The sequence below is a fragment of the Drosophila ananassae genome, chromosome 3L, assembly GCF_017639315.1.
Source record: "Drosophila ananassae strain 14024-0371.13 chromosome 3L, ASM1763931v2, whole genome shotgun sequence".
NCBI lineage: Eukaryota > Metazoa > Arthropoda > Insecta > Diptera > Drosophilidae > Drosophila > Drosophila ananassae.
The window spans coordinates 7488677-7507590 of record NC_057929.1 but is presented as its reverse complement, the minus strand read 5'-3'; the positions used below and the strand labels follow the sequence as shown (position 1 = coordinate 7507590).

The 18914-nt window shown below is 47.9% G+C and overlaps 4 protein-coding genes across 4 annotated transcripts in view; 3 read left to right on the top strand and 1 right to left on the bottom strand.

The window, feature by feature from the left end:
- The first annotated feature begins 100 nt into the window (after nucleotides 1-100).
- LOC6494757 (5-oxoprolinase) lies at nucleotides 101-4515 on the top strand. The gene is made up of 6 exons (XM_032450091.2): nucleotides 101-783; nucleotides 833-1145; nucleotides 1205-1967; nucleotides 2029-3050; nucleotides 3109-4309; nucleotides 4368-4515. Exons 1-6 carry the CDS (start codon nucleotides 201-203, stop codon nucleotides 4428-4430), a joined length of 3945 nt encoding a protein of 1314 aa, XP_032305982.1. The 5' UTR covers nucleotides 101-200; the 3' UTR covers nucleotides 4431-4515.
- A 345-nt stretch (nucleotides 4516-4860) lies between these two features.
- LOC6494758 (small subunit processome component 20 homolog) lies at nucleotides 4861-14599 on the top strand. The gene is made up of 4 exons (XM_001959691.4): nucleotides 4861-5049; nucleotides 5108-7472; nucleotides 8661-14020; nucleotides 14091-14599. Exons 1-4 carry the CDS (start codon nucleotides 5005-5007, stop codon nucleotides 14523-14525), a joined length of 8205 nt encoding a protein of 2734 aa, XP_001959727.1. The 5' UTR covers nucleotides 4861-5004; the 3' UTR covers nucleotides 14526-14599.
- Nucleotides 14600-14682: 83 nt separating this feature from the next.
- On the top strand, nucleotides 14683-16785 carry LOC6494759 (protein MTO1 homolog, mitochondrial). The gene has a single exon (XM_001959690.4). It carries the CDS (start codon nucleotides 14749-14751, stop codon nucleotides 16738-16740), a length of 1992 nt encoding a protein of 663 aa, XP_001959726.1. The 5' UTR covers nucleotides 14683-14748; the 3' UTR covers nucleotides 16741-16785.
- A 2-nt stretch (nucleotides 16786-16787) lies between these two features.
- LOC6495860 (histone-lysine N-methyltransferase 2D) overlaps nucleotides 16788-18914 on the bottom strand; it is a 63556-nt gene continuing 61429 nt past the window's right edge. Inside the window, exon 15 of the mRNA XM_014908033.3 lies at nucleotides 16788-18855. Coding sequence (XP_014763519.1) covers nucleotides 18788-18855 — 68 coding nt within the window. The 3' untranslated portion in view covers nucleotides 16788-18787. The remainder of the gene's footprint in view (nucleotides 18856-18914) is intronic.

Sequence of the window (18914 nt, the reverse complement as noted above, 5' to 3'; positions counted from 1 at the left end):
GGAGAAGCTCCTGCAGTTGCATCAACTGGAACCAGTGGCGTCCCAGTTACAGCAGTATGAGTTGCTGTCTCGTTTCAAGGAGCATGCCGTAAGCTTCCTGACAATTACGGGAAACTCTAAGCATTTTTTTTCTATAACTGTGTTTAGGAACACAGTTGTGTTTGTTGAACATTACAGAGCACCGAGCCAATGGTCGTAGAATGCCGAGTTTCGCGCTTAAACTCACCCGCTTTTCACTTGTGGTGCGGGAGGTGGTTCTGTCGGGCCCCTGGATCGAACGACATCTTTGCCAATCAGCCTCTCGCCCTCCGGAACAAAAGAAAACGTCCGAAGAAATAAAATCCGGAAACAAATACTGCTTTGCCATCGATCGTGGAGGCACCTTTACGGATGTAATGTGCATTTGTCCAGGCGGCAAGGTTCGCACCATGAAACTGCTCTCCGAGGATCCTGAACGCTACAGCGATGCCCCTCGCGAGGGCATTCGCCGAATTCTCAAGGAGGAGACCGGCACGGATCTGGCACCCAGTGGCTTGGTGGACACCTCGAAGATTGGTTGGGTGCGCATGGGCACAACAGTGGCCACTAATGCCCTGCTAGAACGAAAGGGAGATCCGGTGGTTTTGGTCGTCAACAGTGGCTTCCGAGACCTCCTCTATATTGGCAACCAAGCACGTCCCAAAATCTTTGATCTGAATATCCGTAAGCCGGCGAATCTTTATCAAGCCGTGGTGGAAGTGGATTGCCGTATAGTTCCAGAGCAGAAGGGACGCTGTCAGCTGGGTAAGCTTCTTTATTTTCCACTACATATTTTATTAAATTATTTCTCCAGATCAAAAATGGAAGGTCCTGGAGGGAGTGGCCGGCTCCAAGTATCTAGAGATGCTTCCAGTAGATGAAACGGCAGTGCGTGCTTCCCTTACAGTTGCCCGGGAACAGGGCATTTCTTCCGTGGCCGTGGTTTTGGCCCACAGCTATTCCTGTCCGGAGCACGAGCTCCGGGTGGGCGCCATTGCCCGGGATCTGGGTTTCAGCCATGTGACACTCTCCCACCAAGCCATGCCCATGGTCCGAGTGGTGGCCCGCGGATACACCGGGTGTGCAGAAGCCTACCTGACGCCCCACGTGGACAGGTATCTGGCCAGGTGAGTCTGGGTTTGTAAATAAGCTGAAAACTTTAATGGTAAGCCCCCTTCTTATCCAGTTTCAAATCGGGTTTCGATAAGCATCTCGAGGGAGTGGATGTTCTCTTCATGCAATCGGACGGAGGCCTCACCAACATGGAGAATTTCAGGGGAGCCCGTGCCATTCTATCGGGACCCGCTGGTGGGGTAGTGGGCTATGCTCTTACAGGAGCTCGGGAAACGGAGCTACCCCTCATCGGATTCGATATGGGTGGAACCTCCACGGACGTGTCCCGCTATGCAGGAAGCTATGAGCATGTCATAGAGAGCACCACTGCTGGAGTGACCATTCAGGCTCCACAGCTGGACATCAATACCGTAGCAGCTGGTGGCGGATCGCGCCTATTTTTCCGTTCTGGAGTTTTTGTGGTCGGTCCGGAGTCGGCCGGCTCTCATCCTGGACCCGCCTGCTATAAGAAGGGTGGTCCCCTGACTGTCACAGACGCCAACCTTATACTGGGTCGTATTCTGCCTCAGTATTTCCCCAAGATCTTTGGACCGAAGGAGAACGAGCCCCTGGATCATGAGATCGCCAAGAGCAAATTCGCCGAGATGCAGAAGGAGATTAATGACAACTTAAAGGCCTCTGGAGATGGGCGAGCTTTGACCATTGAGCAAGTGGCGCTGGGCTTCGTCCGAGTAGCCAACGAAGCCATGTGCCGTCCTATTAGGTCCCTAACCCAGGCCAGAGGTTTGGACACGGCCAACCACGTCCTTTCCTGCTTTGGAGGAGCCGGTGGGCAGCACGCTTGCGCCATTGCCCGTAATTTGGGAATCGCAAAGGTGAGCTTAGATTGGATATTTTGTGATTCTTCCATATTACATGTATTTAACTATTTTCCAGGTTGTCGTTCATAAGTACGCTGGCATTCTCTCAGCCTATGGAATGGCTCTGGCCGATGTGGTTCAGGAATTGCAGGAACCAAGTGGTCTGGAGTTCAGTGATTCCAATGCTCAGCAGCTAAAGGAGCGTCTGGATGCTCTCTCCCAGCAATGTCATGCCAAATTGGCCGACCAGGGCTTCCGTCAAATTGAACTGGAGCCTTTTCTTCATCTTCGTTATGAGGGTACGGATGGAGCGCTGATGTGTTCCCCTCCAGTTGGAAAACAACCGGACTCCGCCTCCGCCACGTCTCCTCTATTGGCTGCCTATGGAGACTTCCATGCTACTTTCCTAGTGCGATACCAAACCGAGTTTGGATTTGTTTTGCAAAATAGAAGGATCATTGTGGATGACATTCGTATACGCGGATTGGGCAAAAACGAAACGCCCCCGGAGGCTCAAGTTCAAAGCGCCAAGGATGGCTCACCACCAACCCCAGAAGGAACCACTCGCATGCACTTCGACGAGGGTAGTTTCGATGCCCCCATATATCTGACCAAGAATCTGCTAGCTGGACACAAGATCGCCGGACCAGCAGTGTTGATTGATCAACTGTCGACCATAGTTGTAGAGCCAGAATGCGGTGTCCAGGTAACTCCATTCGGAGATCTCATCATGGACGTTAAAACTGGAGGAAAGCATGGCATCACTGCGGTGCTTGATCCCATGCACTTGAGCATCTTCAGCCATCGTTTCATGAGCATTGCCGAACAGATGGGACATGGCTTGCGAAGGACTTCCATTTCAACTAATATTAAGGAGCGCCTGGACTTCTCCTGCGCTCTCTTCGGCCCGGATGGTGGCCTGGTGAGCAACGCTCCGCACATTCCTGTCCATCTGGGAGCCATGCAGGAAACCGTTCAGTATCAGCTGAAAGTACGGGGAGATACCTTGAAGCATGGAGATGTTATTCTGGCTAATCATCCTGCGGCTGGTGGTTCCCATCTTCCAGACTTGACCGTCATGACTCCTGTCTTTCATGAGTAAGTTATATGTAATGAAACAAGGGAAGTATATTGAATTCTTGCATTATCTTTTCAGAAAACAACCACGTCCTGTCTTCTTTGTGGCCTCTCGTGGTCATCATGCAGATATTGGTGGCATTACTCCTGGCTCCATGCCACCCCACTCTACATCCCTGGCTCAAGAGGGAGCCGCATTCAAGTCCTTCCTTTTGGTGGAGAATAGCCTGTTTCAGGAGCAAAAAATCATAGAGCGCCTGACCACACCCACAGACGCCAAGGGAGCCGTCGGCACCAGGAATTTGAGCGACAATCTTTCCGATCTGAAGGCCCAGATCGCGGCCAATCATAAGGGAATCCAACTGGTGTCAGAACTGATCGACAGCTATGGATTGGATGTGGTTCAGGCTTACATGTCCCACATCCAGAAGAATGCCGAACTGGCGGTGCGGGATATGTTGCGTCAGATTGGTCGGGGCACTCAGCAACGCACGGGATCGACTGTCCTGCAAGCCCAGGAGTTCATGGATGACGGATCACCTATTACTCTGACGGTTACCATTGATACGGAGCAGGGATCGGCAATTTGCGACTTTACAGGATCCGGAGTGGAAGTTTGGGGAAATTGCAACACACCAAGGGGAATCACTCTTTCGGCTCTGATATACTGCCTGCGATGCATGGTGGGACACGATATTCCCCTCAATCAGGGATGCTTGGCGCCTATAAAGGTTATCATTCCCAAGAACTCTATTCTGGACCCTTCCGAGGGTGCTGCCGTTGTGGGTGGCAATGTCCAGACCTCCCAGCGTATTGTGGACACTGTTCTGAAAGCTTTTGGAGTGTGCGCCGCCTCCCAAGGATGCATGAACAACATTACCATTGGAGATGACACCTGGGGCTACTATGAAACTGTGGCTGGAGGTGCAGGTGCTGGGCCCAGCTGGCACGGAGCTAGTGGAGTGCATACCCATATGACAAACACTCGCATCACCGATCCTGAAATTTTTGAGCTTCGCTATCCCATGGTCCTGAAACGATTCTGTCTGCGCACCGACGAATCCGGAGGCAGGGGGCAGTTTAACGGCGGCGAGGGCGTGGAGCGTGATATACTTTTTCGGAAGCCAGTGACTCTTTCCGTCCTAACGGAACGGCGAACACTCCAGCCTTATGGCTTAGCCGGAGGACTGCCAGGGAAGAGTGGACGCAACCTGATTGTGAAACGGGACGGCCGGGTTATTGCCTTGGGTGCAAAAACTTGTATTGATGTCGATGGTGGTGTAAGTTTTAAGGTTTTTTACTGGCTCATTCTTGATTTTAAAACCTTTTTAAAAACAGGACACTTTTGCCATGAAAACTCCGGGTGGCGGTGGATTTGGAGTGAGCAGCAAGTCGGCATAGGACCAAGAGATGTATTTGAGCTCGGAGCTGTGTTCAACTTTTAGTTTTTATACCTAAACATATATTATATATTTTTTCCATACAATTTTCAGTTTATTTTTGTTTTTTGGTAAATATCCCAAAAGGGCATGATATATGATATATTCTCATTTGAATAATATTAGCCGCCAAATGGAACACTCGATAGTCAAAATTATCGACTACAGTTACAAATGTGGGAACAGATTTATAGGGGTGGGAACGGTTGCTGCATACAATATTACACCCTAGGTTTCTTTTAAGAGTTTTAAGCCTTTCAATTTCTTTAACCTTTATCCTATTGTTTTTTAGACCATTTAAATGAAACTGCACTTGTATGTAATTAATTTATTTTGAATTTTAAAATAAATTCCGCTCGTAATCGATAACATTATGAAACATATGTTTACCGGTTATTCAAAACTGGTCACACCGTCATTTTCTGCACGTGTTGAGTTTAGAAAACAAATGCTCCAAAACATTTGTGTTTTTATATTAAATTTATATAAATAAATGCCAATGAAGTGATCTGTAAACATACAAAATTATTTAAAAAATGGCATCCCTTGCGGAAAAGACGAAAAATACAAACACATTTAGGGTAAGCCTCCCCAGAAGCCCCCAAATCCGCGTACATCTACCAAATCCCACATTTTCAGTTTAAATCCTTTGGAGATCGGGTAAATGAGATTGACTTGCGGCACTTGGCCCTTTACCACATTGGCCACCGCAACGAGGAACTCGATGAGGAGGAGAACGAGACCTATTTTCAGCAGACCATCCAGAAATGGAACGTGCTCAATCTCACCGAGGAATACAACTCGTTCAGCAAACGATGCCGCAGAATTGTGACCCTGCCTCAGCTCCTGCATCAGAAGGACTTTGTGGTAGACCTGCTGCTGGAGCGACTGGCCACTGCGACAAACCTCTCCCAGCAGCCGCTGCTGGAACTGCTCTATGTATTGGCCAGGGATCTACGTGAGGAGTTCTATCCGTATTTCCAACGTGTTCTAGACCGCCTGATTTGCCTGCTCAACACCCAGGATGCGGAGCAACTCGAGTGGACACTCATCTGCCTGGCACATCTGTTTAAAACTCTAAAACCGTATCTGAAACGGAATATTGGCGTAGTGTTTAATGCCATCCTGCCCCTCCTGGATGAGCAGCACTATGCGGAACATGTGACCAATTTCGCGGTGGAATGCTTTGCTTACATAGCCCGCGATGTCCGGGATTTCCCTCGTTTCTTAGCCTATGTGCTGAAAACCCTGTTGCGAGAGGAGGTCGAGAGTGTCCGCGGTTGCGGTAGGCTCATCTATGAAATCCTGCGAGGTGTCAACGGACAGCTGCACAATTCGGCCGCAGAGATCTTTACCCATGTCCTAGAAGTGCTTGTAAATAAAGAAAATGTTTACACCAAGGAACAGACAGAGCTTCTGGGCGATATTGTGGAGCATTCCCTGAATTTACTGCTGAACTTTTTGCGTTCCGACCAAAGCCCCGTTTTGTGGCAGAAACTTTGCTCCGCTGCAGAAGGCGAAAAAGTGGATGTGTCGCAGTTGATTCGACTGATGCATCAACTGGTTACCCACAAGGGCGGTCGCTACATTTCTGAACTTCCTGTCGTTGTCGGCACCATTTTGAAACTGCTGGACGGGAACGTGGAACCTCTTAATCCCTTGACCACCTTGGTCACCAGCCTACTTACTGCCCAACATGCACAACTCACCCAACTGGACGCCAGTCGCCTGCTCCAAAAACTACTAAGCATTAGTCGTGGGAATCTCGTGGTGTACGAGGAGACTATCCATCAGCTCCTTGACTATCAGCAGTTTGAGATCCTTGTTCTGCCACATGTTATTGGATTTTATGAGGAGAAAGGTCAACCGGAGGCACTCGAGCTCTTGGCTCGCATTGTGGTGCACAAAAGACCTTTGCAGGTGGATGGCAACTCCTTGGCCCAGTGGACAGCGTATCCCATTCAAATAAAGAAAAAAGACACTTTGAAGAGCTTAGAGGATAAGCTTGTGAAGTTGAATGTGGAAAAAGAAGAGGATTTGTTGCTCATATTGTTGGCTCCTCACTTTAGAGGTTTTAGCAAACAGCCCTTAGAGAAGATCTTGCAAAGTTCTATCGAAGATCACTTGAAACAGGGACATCAAGACTTTAAATTGTTGCTATTGCTGCTGCAGACGCATTCTCTGCTTAAGTTTAAGCTACCCAAGGCCCTAAGATCGGAGATAAGTGTTTTCCTTCAACCAGAACTGGGAAAGGAGCTCCTAGCCCTGGCCTCCCTTCATCTGATTCTTTTGGAAACGCCCAAGAACGAACTGTCCGCCACCGAGGAGCTGCTCTCCAGTGTTTCCACACTTCTGAGTCATCCGCAAGCTCAGTTTCGTCGCATTGCAGCCCATTGCCTGGATGTCCTCAACGCCACAAACAAACCAAATCCGTATTCCCACTTCTACGCCGCCAACTGTATTGAACCTACGGTCCACAATTATCGGGAGATACTTCTGCAGCTGCAACAACTGGAGCCAGTGGCAGCCCAGTTCAAGCAGTTCGAATTGCTTCCGCATTTCAAGGAGCACGCAGTAAGCCTCCTGCTGGGACTTCTCTACAACAATTTCAAGTTTGTTTGGGCGCCGGTCCAGCAGCTTCTGGCTGCCTATGTGAAGACCATGAAAACCGACGAATTCTGGAGCCTGTTCAAAGCCAAACTGGTGGAGACCGTTGCCTGCATAGATTACACAAATGATGTGTCCATCCTCCAGAGGCATTCTTCTAAAGCTTACCTGTCTCCAGCTTTGACCATTGTCCTGGATTCAGAACAGCACCAGCAACTAAGTCTGCAACAGGCGCTCAACTACCGACAACTGCTGTGGCAATGTCTGCCCAAGTTGGGAAATCTAGTGGAGGTTAAGAATGCGGATCTGGTGCGTCTATTCCTGCAGTTCGTGGAACAGGAGTATCGAGCACAGTTGGAGAAAACGGAACACACCTGGAACGTTAACGAGACAACAGGTTGGTTATTTTAGTAACTTATTTTTATATCCTTGCAAAGGATTTGTTTTTAAAAGTGTGGAAGCACAATATAGACCACAGCCAAGGGTCTAACATACAAAATATTTACACGATTCTTAAGCGGAATTTTTTTTTACATTTTGTGGAGGGTCCCCTTCAAATTTTTGAAAAAGGCATGGGGCTGACATTTTGGCCCCTATCGATGACTATAACTTGACCAAAAAAGATCAGATCCTTAAGCGGGATACCTTAATCAAATCGTGGAAGGATTCTCCATCGATCTGCATCAAAATCTAGCAACAAATTTTTTTGATATTTTTTCTCAAATTTTATGGAGGGTCCCCTTCAAATTTTTGAAAAAGGCATGGGGCTGACATTATGGCCCCTATCGATGACTATAACTTGTCCAAAAATCATCAGATCCTTAAGCGGGATACCTTAATCGAAACGTGGAAGGATTCTCCATAGATCTGCATCAAAATCTAGCAACAAATTTTTTTGATATTTTTTCTCAAATTTTGTGGAGGGTCCCCTTCAAATTTTTAAAAAAGGCATGGGGCTGACATTTTGGCCCCTATCGATGACTATAACTTGGCCAAAAATCATCAGATCCTTAAGCGGGATACCTTAATCGAAACGTGGAAGGATTCTCCATAGATCTGCATCAAAATCTAGCAACAAATTTTTTTGATATTTTTTCTCAAATTTTGTGGAGGGTCCCCTTCAAATTTTTAAAAAAGGCATGGGGCTGACATTTTGGCCCCTATCGATGACTATAACTTGGCCAAAAATCATCAGATCCTTAAGCGGGATACCTTAATCGAAACGTGGAAGGATTCTCCATAGATACAACAACATATAGCAACAAATTTTTTTGGAGATTTTTTTTCAAATTTTGTGGAGGGTCCCCTTCAAATTTTTGAAAAAGGCATGGGGACTGACATTATGGCCCCTATCGATGACTATAACTTGGCCAAAAATCATCAGATCCTTAAGCGGGATACCTTAATCGAAACGTGGAAGGATTCTCCATAGATCTGCATCTAAATCTAGGAACACATTTTTTTTATATTTCCAGATCCTTAAGCGGGGTACCTTTATCGATATATATTTTATATATATTACATTTTCTTAAGACTATTTAAGTATTATCTTTGGCGTATTAAATAATTCCTATCTTTTCAACAGTTGATCTGGAGGTTGAGGATGATGAGGAGGACGAGACCAAGTCGGAATCCCGCCCACGCCAAAAACGCAGAACCCAGAATGCCAATGCCAAGTTCATACTACAAACGCTTCAACTGAAACTGGCCTGCTTTGTGGCCCAACCCAATCCCAAGGCCCTGCATCGTCAGGCAGAGATGCATGATTTCTATCTGGAGCTGTTAGCCGGACCTAATGCCCAACTGCAGCAATTGGCGCTGGATTGCCTGGCGGCCTACAAACGCCCACCGGCACTGGTGCAGCAAAAGGGTCAGCTGTCGGGCTTGATCGATGAGGCAAAGTTTAAGACCACCCTCACTGGTTTCGAACTATCCAGTATTCCGGCGCAACAGCGCACGGAACTGATGCCATTTATGCTGCGCGTTCTCTACGGCAAAATGCTGACCAGGGGAGTGCAGAAGCAACTGAGTGCTCAGCTGAGAAAGACACTGATCCTGAGGTTCCTGGGCCAACTGGAGGAGTCGGAGATTATGGACTTTTTGCAAATGGCCTTTGGAAAGTTTTCTTCCTACACAGATAAACCAGTGGACGCGGTGGCTACTTATGTTCGGGAACAATACGATCCTTCAGCGGTGATTGCAGCCAGACAGCTCCAAAGGATCGTAAATGTCTTAGAACTCATAAGAAAAGAATTTGCCGGCAGACTGTCGACCGATTTCCAAAGCTACGTCCTTAAACTGCTACTCTTTGTGGGAAGTGTTGCCCAGGAGGTGATCAACGGAGACGGAAAGTTGGTGGCTGCCTACAAGAATGTGAAGCATTCGGGCCTGCAGACGCTGGTGAACTATTTCGGACAGCTGGTGGACATGGAGGACCTGTGGCAGGAGAAGGAAATGAGTGCCGTTTGCGAGGTTTTCATTTGGCCTGGACTGGCTCGACTCTCTCAGGATTCTATACACACACCCACGCCGATGTTGAAGCTGTTGCTCCTCTGGGGTGGCGAGCCGCGTTATCAGAAGTGGCTCAACCAGAGGCCTTCGGACGAGGACCAAGCAATAATGCACCATTTGATGGCCCTATTGTTGAATGAGAAGGCCAAACCCGTTGTGAAACGAGCCATTTTGCAGCTGGTGGAACATCTACTGGAATCGGCAGCTACTGAAGAGTTTGGTTCCATGGCCCTGTCCATCGTGCATCCCCATATTCCGTCTATCCTCCAGCAGCTGCAGACCAGCTGGCGCCACAAGAAGGCTGGAAGACAGACACTCGACAAGCGGGAGCTCAACATCCTGACACTGATCACCTCTCACGTGGAAGAGCCTGCCACGTGTGAGCTACTCCTTGACGTAGTTCTGCCCATCTTCACCAAGCAGGCAGCTTCATCTGGTCCTGAAACCGTGGTGCAGCTAGTTACAACGTTGTCGAATCTTCTAAAGCGTGTGGCCAAGCCACAGGATTATGTACGTCCGCTGGCTCCGCTCTTCGAGCAGGTTCATGTACTCCCAGCCAGAAAACTGCTGTGCGATCTCCTGGCGGATATGGCCAAAAGATTACACAAGGAGGCCAAGCACAACTCGGAGCTCTCAGCTACAGCTGCATCCCTGCGCGAGTGGGTTAGACTGGTGCTGCTCCTGAATGCCTGGGACAAGAGGTGGCTGGAACAACCGGACTACGACAAACGCCTCGAGGCCCTCTCAGAGCTGAAGCAGTTGGTGGAGAAGAAGGATACAAAGCTGGACCTCCAATTAGGAGTTTTGGTCGTTTACAACTGTTTCTACATGCTGCGCCACGATTCGGATCTGGGAATGAGGGTAAATATAGGGGAGCTACTGAAGCCCCTGTTACCCTTAGTAACCCTGCAACTGGAGGACAAGGAAGACATTAAATTCTGGCTGGAGGACACTATCTTACCATTATTACAGCGTAGCATGCGAGATGAAAAGCATGAACATGCCAGGAGTGAGGCAATTGGCCTGTTGGGAGAACTGGCTCGCCAGTGTCCAGCAGCCCACGAAATTCTAAAGGATCTATCTCCCCTGACGGATAAACACGACTTGGAGGTGGACTTCTTTGAGAATATGTTGCACCTGCAGACCCAGAGACACGGCCGCGCATTGCAGCGTTTGGTGAACATCTCGGCGGGAAGTTGGCGGCAGTCTCCGCCATGTGCTCGTACCCTCACCCAGTATCTCATGCCCCTGGCCACCAGATACCTCCTCAGCGAGAAGCATTCTGGCAAGCACACACTAGTCGATGCTGCTATCGAGGCTGTTGGGGTGATGAGCGAATTCCTGCCATGGACGCAGTATCATGCTGTCCTGCGCTACTATCTCCAGAAACTGAGGCACGCCCAAGGACAGCAGAAGCAATGTGTGCGTCTGGTGGTTCGCATTTTGGATGCGTTCCATTTCGATCTAACACAGGCCCAGACGGACTTGACGGCTCTGGCCAAGCTCAAGCAAAAACTCACCGAGGAAGTGGAAGAAAAGGAGAAGGCTGAGGACTCCGAAGAAGCCAAGACTGTGAAAGATGAAGATGCTGAGGATGCAGAGGAGAAACCTATTAAAAGTGAGGCAGATCAGTCTGACTTTATTGATTTCGAGGAAGAGGAGGTGGCCATTGAATCCGTTTCCCAGCCCCAACGGACTCAGCTACTGGCCCCCAATGCGGCCAAAAAAGTCATGGCCACGATTACCACCGTCCTGCTGCCCACTTTGAACCGGGCCATAACCGAGAAGACCAACTACGATACCAAGCACAAGGTGAACCGCCGGCGACTGAGCTACGAACGCGAGGAGGAGGAGATCCAACGGGTGCCCATTGCCCTGGCCATGGTGAAGCTGTTGCAGAAGCTTCCATCCGAATTATTGGACAACAGCCTGCCTGGCATCTTCATGAAGGTGTGCACCTTCCTGCGGTCCCCCCTGAAATCCGTTAGAATGTTAACCCGCGACATCCTCAAGAAGATCATGCTCACTCTGGGCGGCAGCTACTTGGGTCTGCTCCTGGAGCAGCTACAGTCCCTGCTCACCCGTGGATTTCAGGTGCATGTTCTCTCAGTGACACTCCACGGTGTTCTAGATGCCTTGAAAGCTGAACTAAAGCCAGACCACATTGAGAGCTGCCTGCAGAATCTCCTCGAGGTGGCCCTGAACGACATATTCGGAGATGTGAACGCCGAGAAGGAAGTGGAGAAGATCGTGGCGCACACCCCAGAGGCCAAGCCAAGTGCCAAGAGCTATCTCACCCTGAATATAGCGGCACGCCACATCCGGGACAACTGCTTACTGGATCTTCTGCTGCCATTTAAGGAGCATCTGGCCAGATCGCACTCCCGCAAAGTGACGCAAAAGATTCAGGAGTGCTTCGCCAAGATTGTGGGCGGACTAGTGGAGAATACCCATATCGCCAGGGAAAGTCTGCTAATCTTCATTTACGGAACCATGTCGGAGAGTATAAGCGACCTGTTGCCGGGCACGAAAAAGAGGCAGCTGACGGAAAAGGAGCAAGCGCTAATGAAACGAGTGCGTCCCGATTGCCTTATCCTGCAGCCGGCTCCTGGACGCCGTAGTGTGGCCACTGGCAATAAGCAAGTCAAGTCCAATGCCCAGGCCAACGCCCACATACTCGTCGAGTTTGGCTTGGAGCTTCTGCATTTCGTTTTGAAGCGAAAGAAACTCACGGACTTGGACTACCAGCCCTTCTTGCATCCCCTGCTGCCACTGCTAAGGGATTCCCTGAAGAGCAACCATGCTAGGACAACCACGTACGCCCTGAAATGCTATTCGGCCATTTGGCTGGGTGACTACGAGCTTTCTGAACTGAAGGATGAGGCACTGAAGCCTGTCGTTGAGCGCATGTTCGAGATTCTCAAGAATTTCTCCACGTTTGGAGCTACCCGCCAGGAGGAAAACGCTCAGCTGGTCCGAGCAAGCTTCAAGTCGGTGGTGGCGCTCCTACGGAAGTGCCAGGATTACAAGCTCACTGAAGAACAGATCGAGCAACTGCTGCTCCACATCGAACAGGAGCTGCAGGAGGGCGAGTGCAGTAGTCAGTCCATGGTGTTCATTCTTCTGAAGGCACTTGTGAACCGAAAAGTGGACACTCGCTCGCTCCACGATCTGTTGAGGCGCCTCGGGGAACTCTCCATCATTTCGCCGTCTGACTACGTGAGAGACGAGTCCCGTAGCATTGTACTGACCTACATCATGGAGTACACATTGGGAGCGAAGGTGGAGCAGATGGTCAAGTTCATGTCCGTCCAGTTGTGTTACAGCCAAACCGCGGGTCGGCAATCGGCCATTCAATTCATGCACTCCATCATCAACAAGTTCCCGCAAAAGATTCTTGTCAAGCAATCGGAGTTCCTGTACCTTTCCCTGGGCACCCGCCTGGTCAACGATGAGGATCCCTCATGCCGTCGGAGTGTGGCGGCTGCGCTGGAGGCCTTAATTGGTCGCTTGACTAAAGTGGAGCGACAGCCTTTATTGGATCTAACCCTGCTGTTCTTCACTTCACCCAAGTCAAGTCAGAACCCAGGAGTCCGGGAGATGGCTGCTGCTCTGCTGTCAAGATTTGTGCAGGCTGAACGTGGTGGTTTTGCGGAAAGACTCGAATTGGTGCTGCCCACTCTGGTGAATGTCCTCACTCTGGGTGACGCCGATTCGGGTGGCAAGTTCGTCCGGGCTCCAGGACACCTGGCCGCTGAGGCAGTTGGCAATGGTCTTCCCAAAAAGAAGAGGAGAAAGGATGAGAAAGTCTTGCCTGATGAAGACCTCCTGCTGGCTGGCCAAGAAACAGAATCCCGCTTGGATGAACAGCAACGCAAATTGGACCATCAGCTCATCCAGCTCCAGTACTGTCTGCTGAAAATCTTGGAGCACTGCGGTGAATCCTTGGTGAGCAATCCTGAGCTCTCCGAGACTGTCGATGAATTGGCTTATGGATGTCAGCGTCTTCTGGGTCACGGACACAACTGGGTTCGCTGCAATGCAGCCAAGCTACTTAGCAGCATCCTGGCCCACTACGACTACGCATATGTGGGCCAACAACTGGCTGGGATTAAGAACGAGGAGAGTGCCAAGCAAACACTGGAGTTTATTTACTCCCAACCTGCTCAGGACATCAAATCCCTGGTCTTGGATCTGTGCGCACAAGTAACGCCTGGAGAGACGGCCCAGGAGATGATCGATGAGCTGACAAAGATTCTTTTATTCGTTGGACAAATGTTGAGAGATGTGCCTTTTAATTTGAAGCAGGAGAAGGATGCGGATGACGAAGAAGAACAGAGTCTTACCAACAAAATACATCTTAACTGGCTAGTGAGAAATATTCGTTTCCTGGTCAACAAGGAAGTGGCCAAGGCGCCACATGACACAAGCATAGTAAGTTTAATCTCTTCCCAGGGAGTTTTATTGAACATTTTACTAACTTATCTTTCTTTTTTACTTCCAGCGCACTGCAATGTTTACGTTGATTGAAGCTCTCTCCACTCTTCTCAGTGTGGAGGCTGTAACCCAATTAGCTCCCTCTCTGCTCCACGCTTTAGTCCGTGAAATGTCCGAGGAGGATCAGAACGTAGATGCGGAGCTTAGACAGCAGGCTCTTCGAGTGGGCAGCCGGTTAAGGAAGCGCATTGGAACCGACGTCTACGACAAGCTGCGCAATGCAGTGCAGACCAAACTGATGGCTCGTCGGGCCGAGAGGAGAAAGATCGTGGCCCAGGAGAAGATTCATGATCCGGAACGGGCGGCCAAACGGAAGGCGGGTATTCAGGAGCGAAAGAAGGCAGCCAAGCGGCTGAAAACAGCGGTCGTCCGTGGCAAGGCTCCCGACATCAAGCAGAAGCTTAAAAAACGAAAGAGGAAGGCGGAGATGGATGGATTTTAGTTAGTGATTATTTTATAATTCTAGTTTTTTATGTAGATCGAAATAAACTTGAGAAATAAACCTTGTTAAAGCCAGATACTCTTTAAACTTGGCGCCATTGCCGATAAAGAGCATTTTAATCGAATATTATAATCGATAAGCGAGGGACTTTACCAACACTAACCGTGGTTTTGTAACCATGTGTTATTGTTTTGAATTTTGATATATTATCAACAACGCTAGGATGGTCCAGCTGCGACTCTGTGCCCGCATCCTGGCCAGGAGGAGCCGGTTCCAACTTCCTATAAGGATGACACACAGTTCCAGTAGCGATCCTTACGATGTGGTGGTCATCGGTGGTGGACATGCCGGCACGGAGGCATCTGCTGCGGCAGCTCGAATGGGTTCCCGGACCTTACTGCTCACCCACAAACTGGAAACCATTGGGGAGATGTCGTGTAATCCTTCGTTCGGAGGCATCGGTAAGGGACATTTGATGCGTGAGGTGGATGCCCTGGATGGAGTATGCGCCCGGTGCTGTGATGTCTCTGGTGTCCATTACAAAGTGCTTAACCGTCGGCGAGGTCCGGCAGTTTGGGGACCCAGAGCTCAGATCGACCGGCAGCTGTACAAGAAGGCTGTGCAGCGGGAACTACACAGTACACCCAATTTGGAGATCCGGGCGGCTGCCGTGGACAACATTCTGATCGAAGATGACACTCCTGATTCGCAGAACCGACGATGTGGCGGAGTTCTGCTGGCCAACGGCGAAGTAGTGCGTAGCCGGTCGGTGGTCCTGACCACTGGCACTTTCCTGCGAGCGCATATCAACATCGGGCTGGAAGTGAGACCAGCGGGACGCATTGGAGATGCTCCAGCTAAGGCCTTGGGTGAAGCCATCGATAGATTGGGCTTCCGCATGGGTCGCTTGAAGACAGGCACGCCTCCCAGAATAGCCAAGAGCAGTATAGATTTCTCCCAGCTCGAAAGGCACGAGGGCGATGATCCTCCAATGCCCTTTTCCTTCCTCAATAAGAATGTTTGGATTCCTACCAAGGAACAGTTGCCTTGTTACCTCACATACACCACCCCAAAGGTCAGCGACATTGTGAGGGACAATCTCCACGTCAATCGCCATGTTACCGAGGAGATAACTGGTCCCCGGTACTGTCCATCCATTGAGTCGAAAATCCTTCGTTTCGGCGCCAAAGTTCATCAGGTTTGGCTGGAGCCGGAAGGCCTGGACAGCCCCCTGGTGTATCCACAGGGAATCTCTTGCACCCTGCCGCACGAACAGCAAATAGAACTGGTCCACGCCATCCAGGGGTTGGAGAAAGCTGAAGTAGTCCAACCGGGCTACGGGGTGGAGTATGATTTCATTGATCCCCGCGAGCTATATCCCACACTGGAGACAAAACGGGTGCAGGGCCTGTTCTTTGCTGGTCAAATAAACGGCACCACCGGTTACGAGGAGGCCGCGGCCCAGGGAATCATAGCCGGGGCCAATGCGGCGGGAAAAACTCTACACAAAGATGGGAAGCAGCTAACAATTAGTAGGACGGAGGGCTATATAGGAGTTCTCATTGATGACCTGACGTCTCTGGGAACTAACGAACCCTACCGCATGTTCACCAGTCGAGCCGAGTTCCGGTTATCCCTAAGGCCGGACAACGCCGACATGCGACTTACCCAAAAGGGCTACGATTTTGGTCTGGTGTCGAAGCATCGCTACGAACATTTCCGGAAAACTGAAGAGAGGCTACAATCGGCAATCGATTCCTTAAGAAAACTTCGGAAGCACACCCACTACTGGCGACAGGCACTGGATCTTCCCATAGCTAAAGCCTCAGTGGAGAAAACCGCCTTCGAAATGCTGAGCATACCAGCGGACAATATCACGGTGGAGCAGCTGATCCAACTCCATCCCAAGGAACTCAGTTGGCTGGCGGATGATCGTAACCTGGCCGAAAGGATCAAAATTGAAGCCCTGTACTCGTTCTTTGTGGAGGAACAGCAACGCGACGTGGAGGATGTGCGACGGGAGGAACGTCTCACCATTCCGGCCGATATAGACTACTTCTCGAAGACCCTAAGCTTGTCCAACGAGGAGCGCCAGAAGCTGACACTCATCCAACCTCAGACCATAGCGGCAGCCAGTCGGATTCAGGGAGTGACTCCCTCGACCATTGTCAGAATAATGAAATATGTGAAGAAAGCCGAAACGGCGAAGGCGTAGTTGATTGTTAATAAATGTTTTCCCTTTCCAAAGAAAGTCCTCTGACGTATCCTTAAGTACAGTTTATTTCATAAAATCATAAATGCCTTATGTAAAGTTGCACAATATTGTTTAAATGTTTGTTTTGCATATCGTTTGCCACATGGTTTATTTTGCTATGCTATTGTGTTTGGATCAAGTGATATATCTATGGATGCATGTATGGCCTGTGGTTTTGAGGGGATCTGCAAAAGGAGCCCAAGCCGTAAAGTTCAAACCAACAATCTATAACGAAGATTTGTTATTTTGAAGCTAGTGGCTCGAACGCTCCTTCTTAATTCTATTGCTATTTAGTATTTCTGTTGGATTTCTGTAATGGAATTCGATTTTCGATTGCGTTTCGGTTAGCTTACAGTTTAATCTTTTACATTTTGTATTCTGTTTTTTATTTTTCATTTATTTTTTACACACACAACGAAGATTGAGGGGGAGTCACAGTACATTTAATTTACGTTGATCGTTTTCTTTAATTTGATAAGGTTTTTTTGTATTTGAAACTATTTTGCAGTAGTTGATTAGCTATCGCATGGCATCTTGGGGAATAAGTTACTTTATGCACGCCAATTGATTTCAGTTATCTGTGTGTGTCGTTCAAGAATCTATTACGATTAGTTATTAAAATATATTTTCATTTTCAGTTTAACTGGTACATACACAATAGTTTTGTCAAAAGGAAAGTCGACTTTGCATATGGCGAACATTTTCATGCTGAATTTAAATCGAAACACTTTGATGGCCTTCATCGGGAGTTTCTCTATATATCCCGGGTCCCAAGGCTCATATGCAATGATTTTTTTCAAAGTTGTGGTTTTTTTGGTTTTTAATTTTCTCTTTTTTTTTATAATATCACAGATTGCTCGAGATTTATGCAATAAAATATATATAAACCGTTCTTCACATGTCATAAAATTTTAGGCAATCTCAAAAACTAAAAAACAAAATATTGGAGTTAAGATAGAGGAGGGTCGAAAGTTGGAAACGGGCTTGAAAACTAGATTCTATATCTTTTGAGAGTTTGTCTTGGATTTTTAAAGGTATTAACTACTTACTATAAACATCAATTATAGTGTGTGTGTTGGTAGTACGTCTCCATTAACTAACATTTTCATTACCTGTCTGAAGATTTTGGGTACACTCCTAGATTGCATCTAAAATATTCCAAATCACAAATAAATAAAAATAAAGTATACATTTAAGGGCCAAAGGGTGTCGTACAAAAGTTATTTAATTTCGAAAAATAATTTCGGCCTTTTGCTCTTCACTTCTAATCCGTTTCAGAATATCTTTCTAGGTTTTTGATTTGATTTTTTATCTAAATTTCAGTTCCATTTTACCCACTTTGTATTCATTACGTTACGTCCGTTTTATTTTGTTTCGTTTTCGTACTCTCCAAATCACAATTATTAGCAATTAGCAATTTAAGAATAAAATATATAGCTACCCAGTATGTCTTGTATAATTTCTGTTTCTGTTTCTGTTTCTGATTCTGTTGTATATATATAAATTTCTTACTTAATGTAGACCTAACAATAGTTTGCTCGGGCAATGAACATTTCCACACAAAAGACTACATTGAGAGTTTTTATGCAAGAAGTACATATTACCTAAAATCCTTATACCATAATTTGAGATTAGTTATATTACTTTCGGAATATGTCACAATAATTTACATTTTATGCAGATACGACTGTTTTTTTTTCTTTTTAATTTATTTTACACCAATTCAAAATCTTTAATTGTGGTAGAATTGTATTCAACTTGTTGGGTAAACTGTAGATTGTAACATCGAGAACAAACAAATATCTGATATCTGTTATGCGATTTATAGTACATATAGTACTACAGTACTATACTATGTTCCGCTCCGATCGGGATTAACCTATAGCTTCAGGAACTCGTCGAGCATTCGCTTGCGCTGCTGATGAAGAGCTCGCTCCGAGAGCAAGTACATCCCAATGTCGCTGTAGTTTTTCATTAGTTAGTTGTTCGAATTGCTGAAGAGTTGGTGTCATAAGGCGGTGGCCTCCTCGGCGCTATTGCTGCGTCCTAATGCTCCCAACTGCGGTTTCGTCTCATCTGTAATTACATTTTCAGAACTTGTATTTGACTTTGAGGAAGGTTTCTAATCGAGCGAG

Excerpts from the sequence above, each read along its gene's own strand:
- LOC6494759 (XM_001959690.4), top strand. The coding sequence starts at position 14,749 with ATGGTCCAGCTGCGACTCTGTGCCCGCATCCTGGCCAGGAGGAGCCGG.
- LOC6494757 (XM_032450091.2), top strand. The coding sequence starts at position 201 with ATGCCGAGTTTCGCGCTTAAACTCACCCGCTTTTCACTTGTGGTGCGG. Across the intron at positions 784-832 it reads GAAGGGACGCTGTCAGCTGG|ATCAAAAATGGAAGGTCCTG; the intron begins GTAAGCTTCTTT and ends TTATTTCTCCAG. Across the intron at positions 1,968-2,028 it reads GTAATTTGGGAATCGCAAAG|GTTGTCGTTCATAAGTACGC; the intron begins GTGAGCTTAGAT and ends ACTATTTTCCAG.
- LOC6494758 (XM_001959691.4), top strand. The coding sequence starts at position 5,005 with ATGGCATCCCTTGCGGAAAAGACGAAAAATACAAACACATTTAGG. Across the intron at positions 7,473-8,660 it reads GAACGTTAACGAGACAACAG|TTGATCTGGAGGTTGAGGAT; the intron begins GTTGGTTATTTT and ends TCTTTTCAACAG. Across the intron at positions 14,021-14,090 it reads CGCCACATGACACAAGCATA|CGCACTGCAATGTTTACGTT; the intron begins GTAAGTTTAATC and ends TTTTACTTCCAG.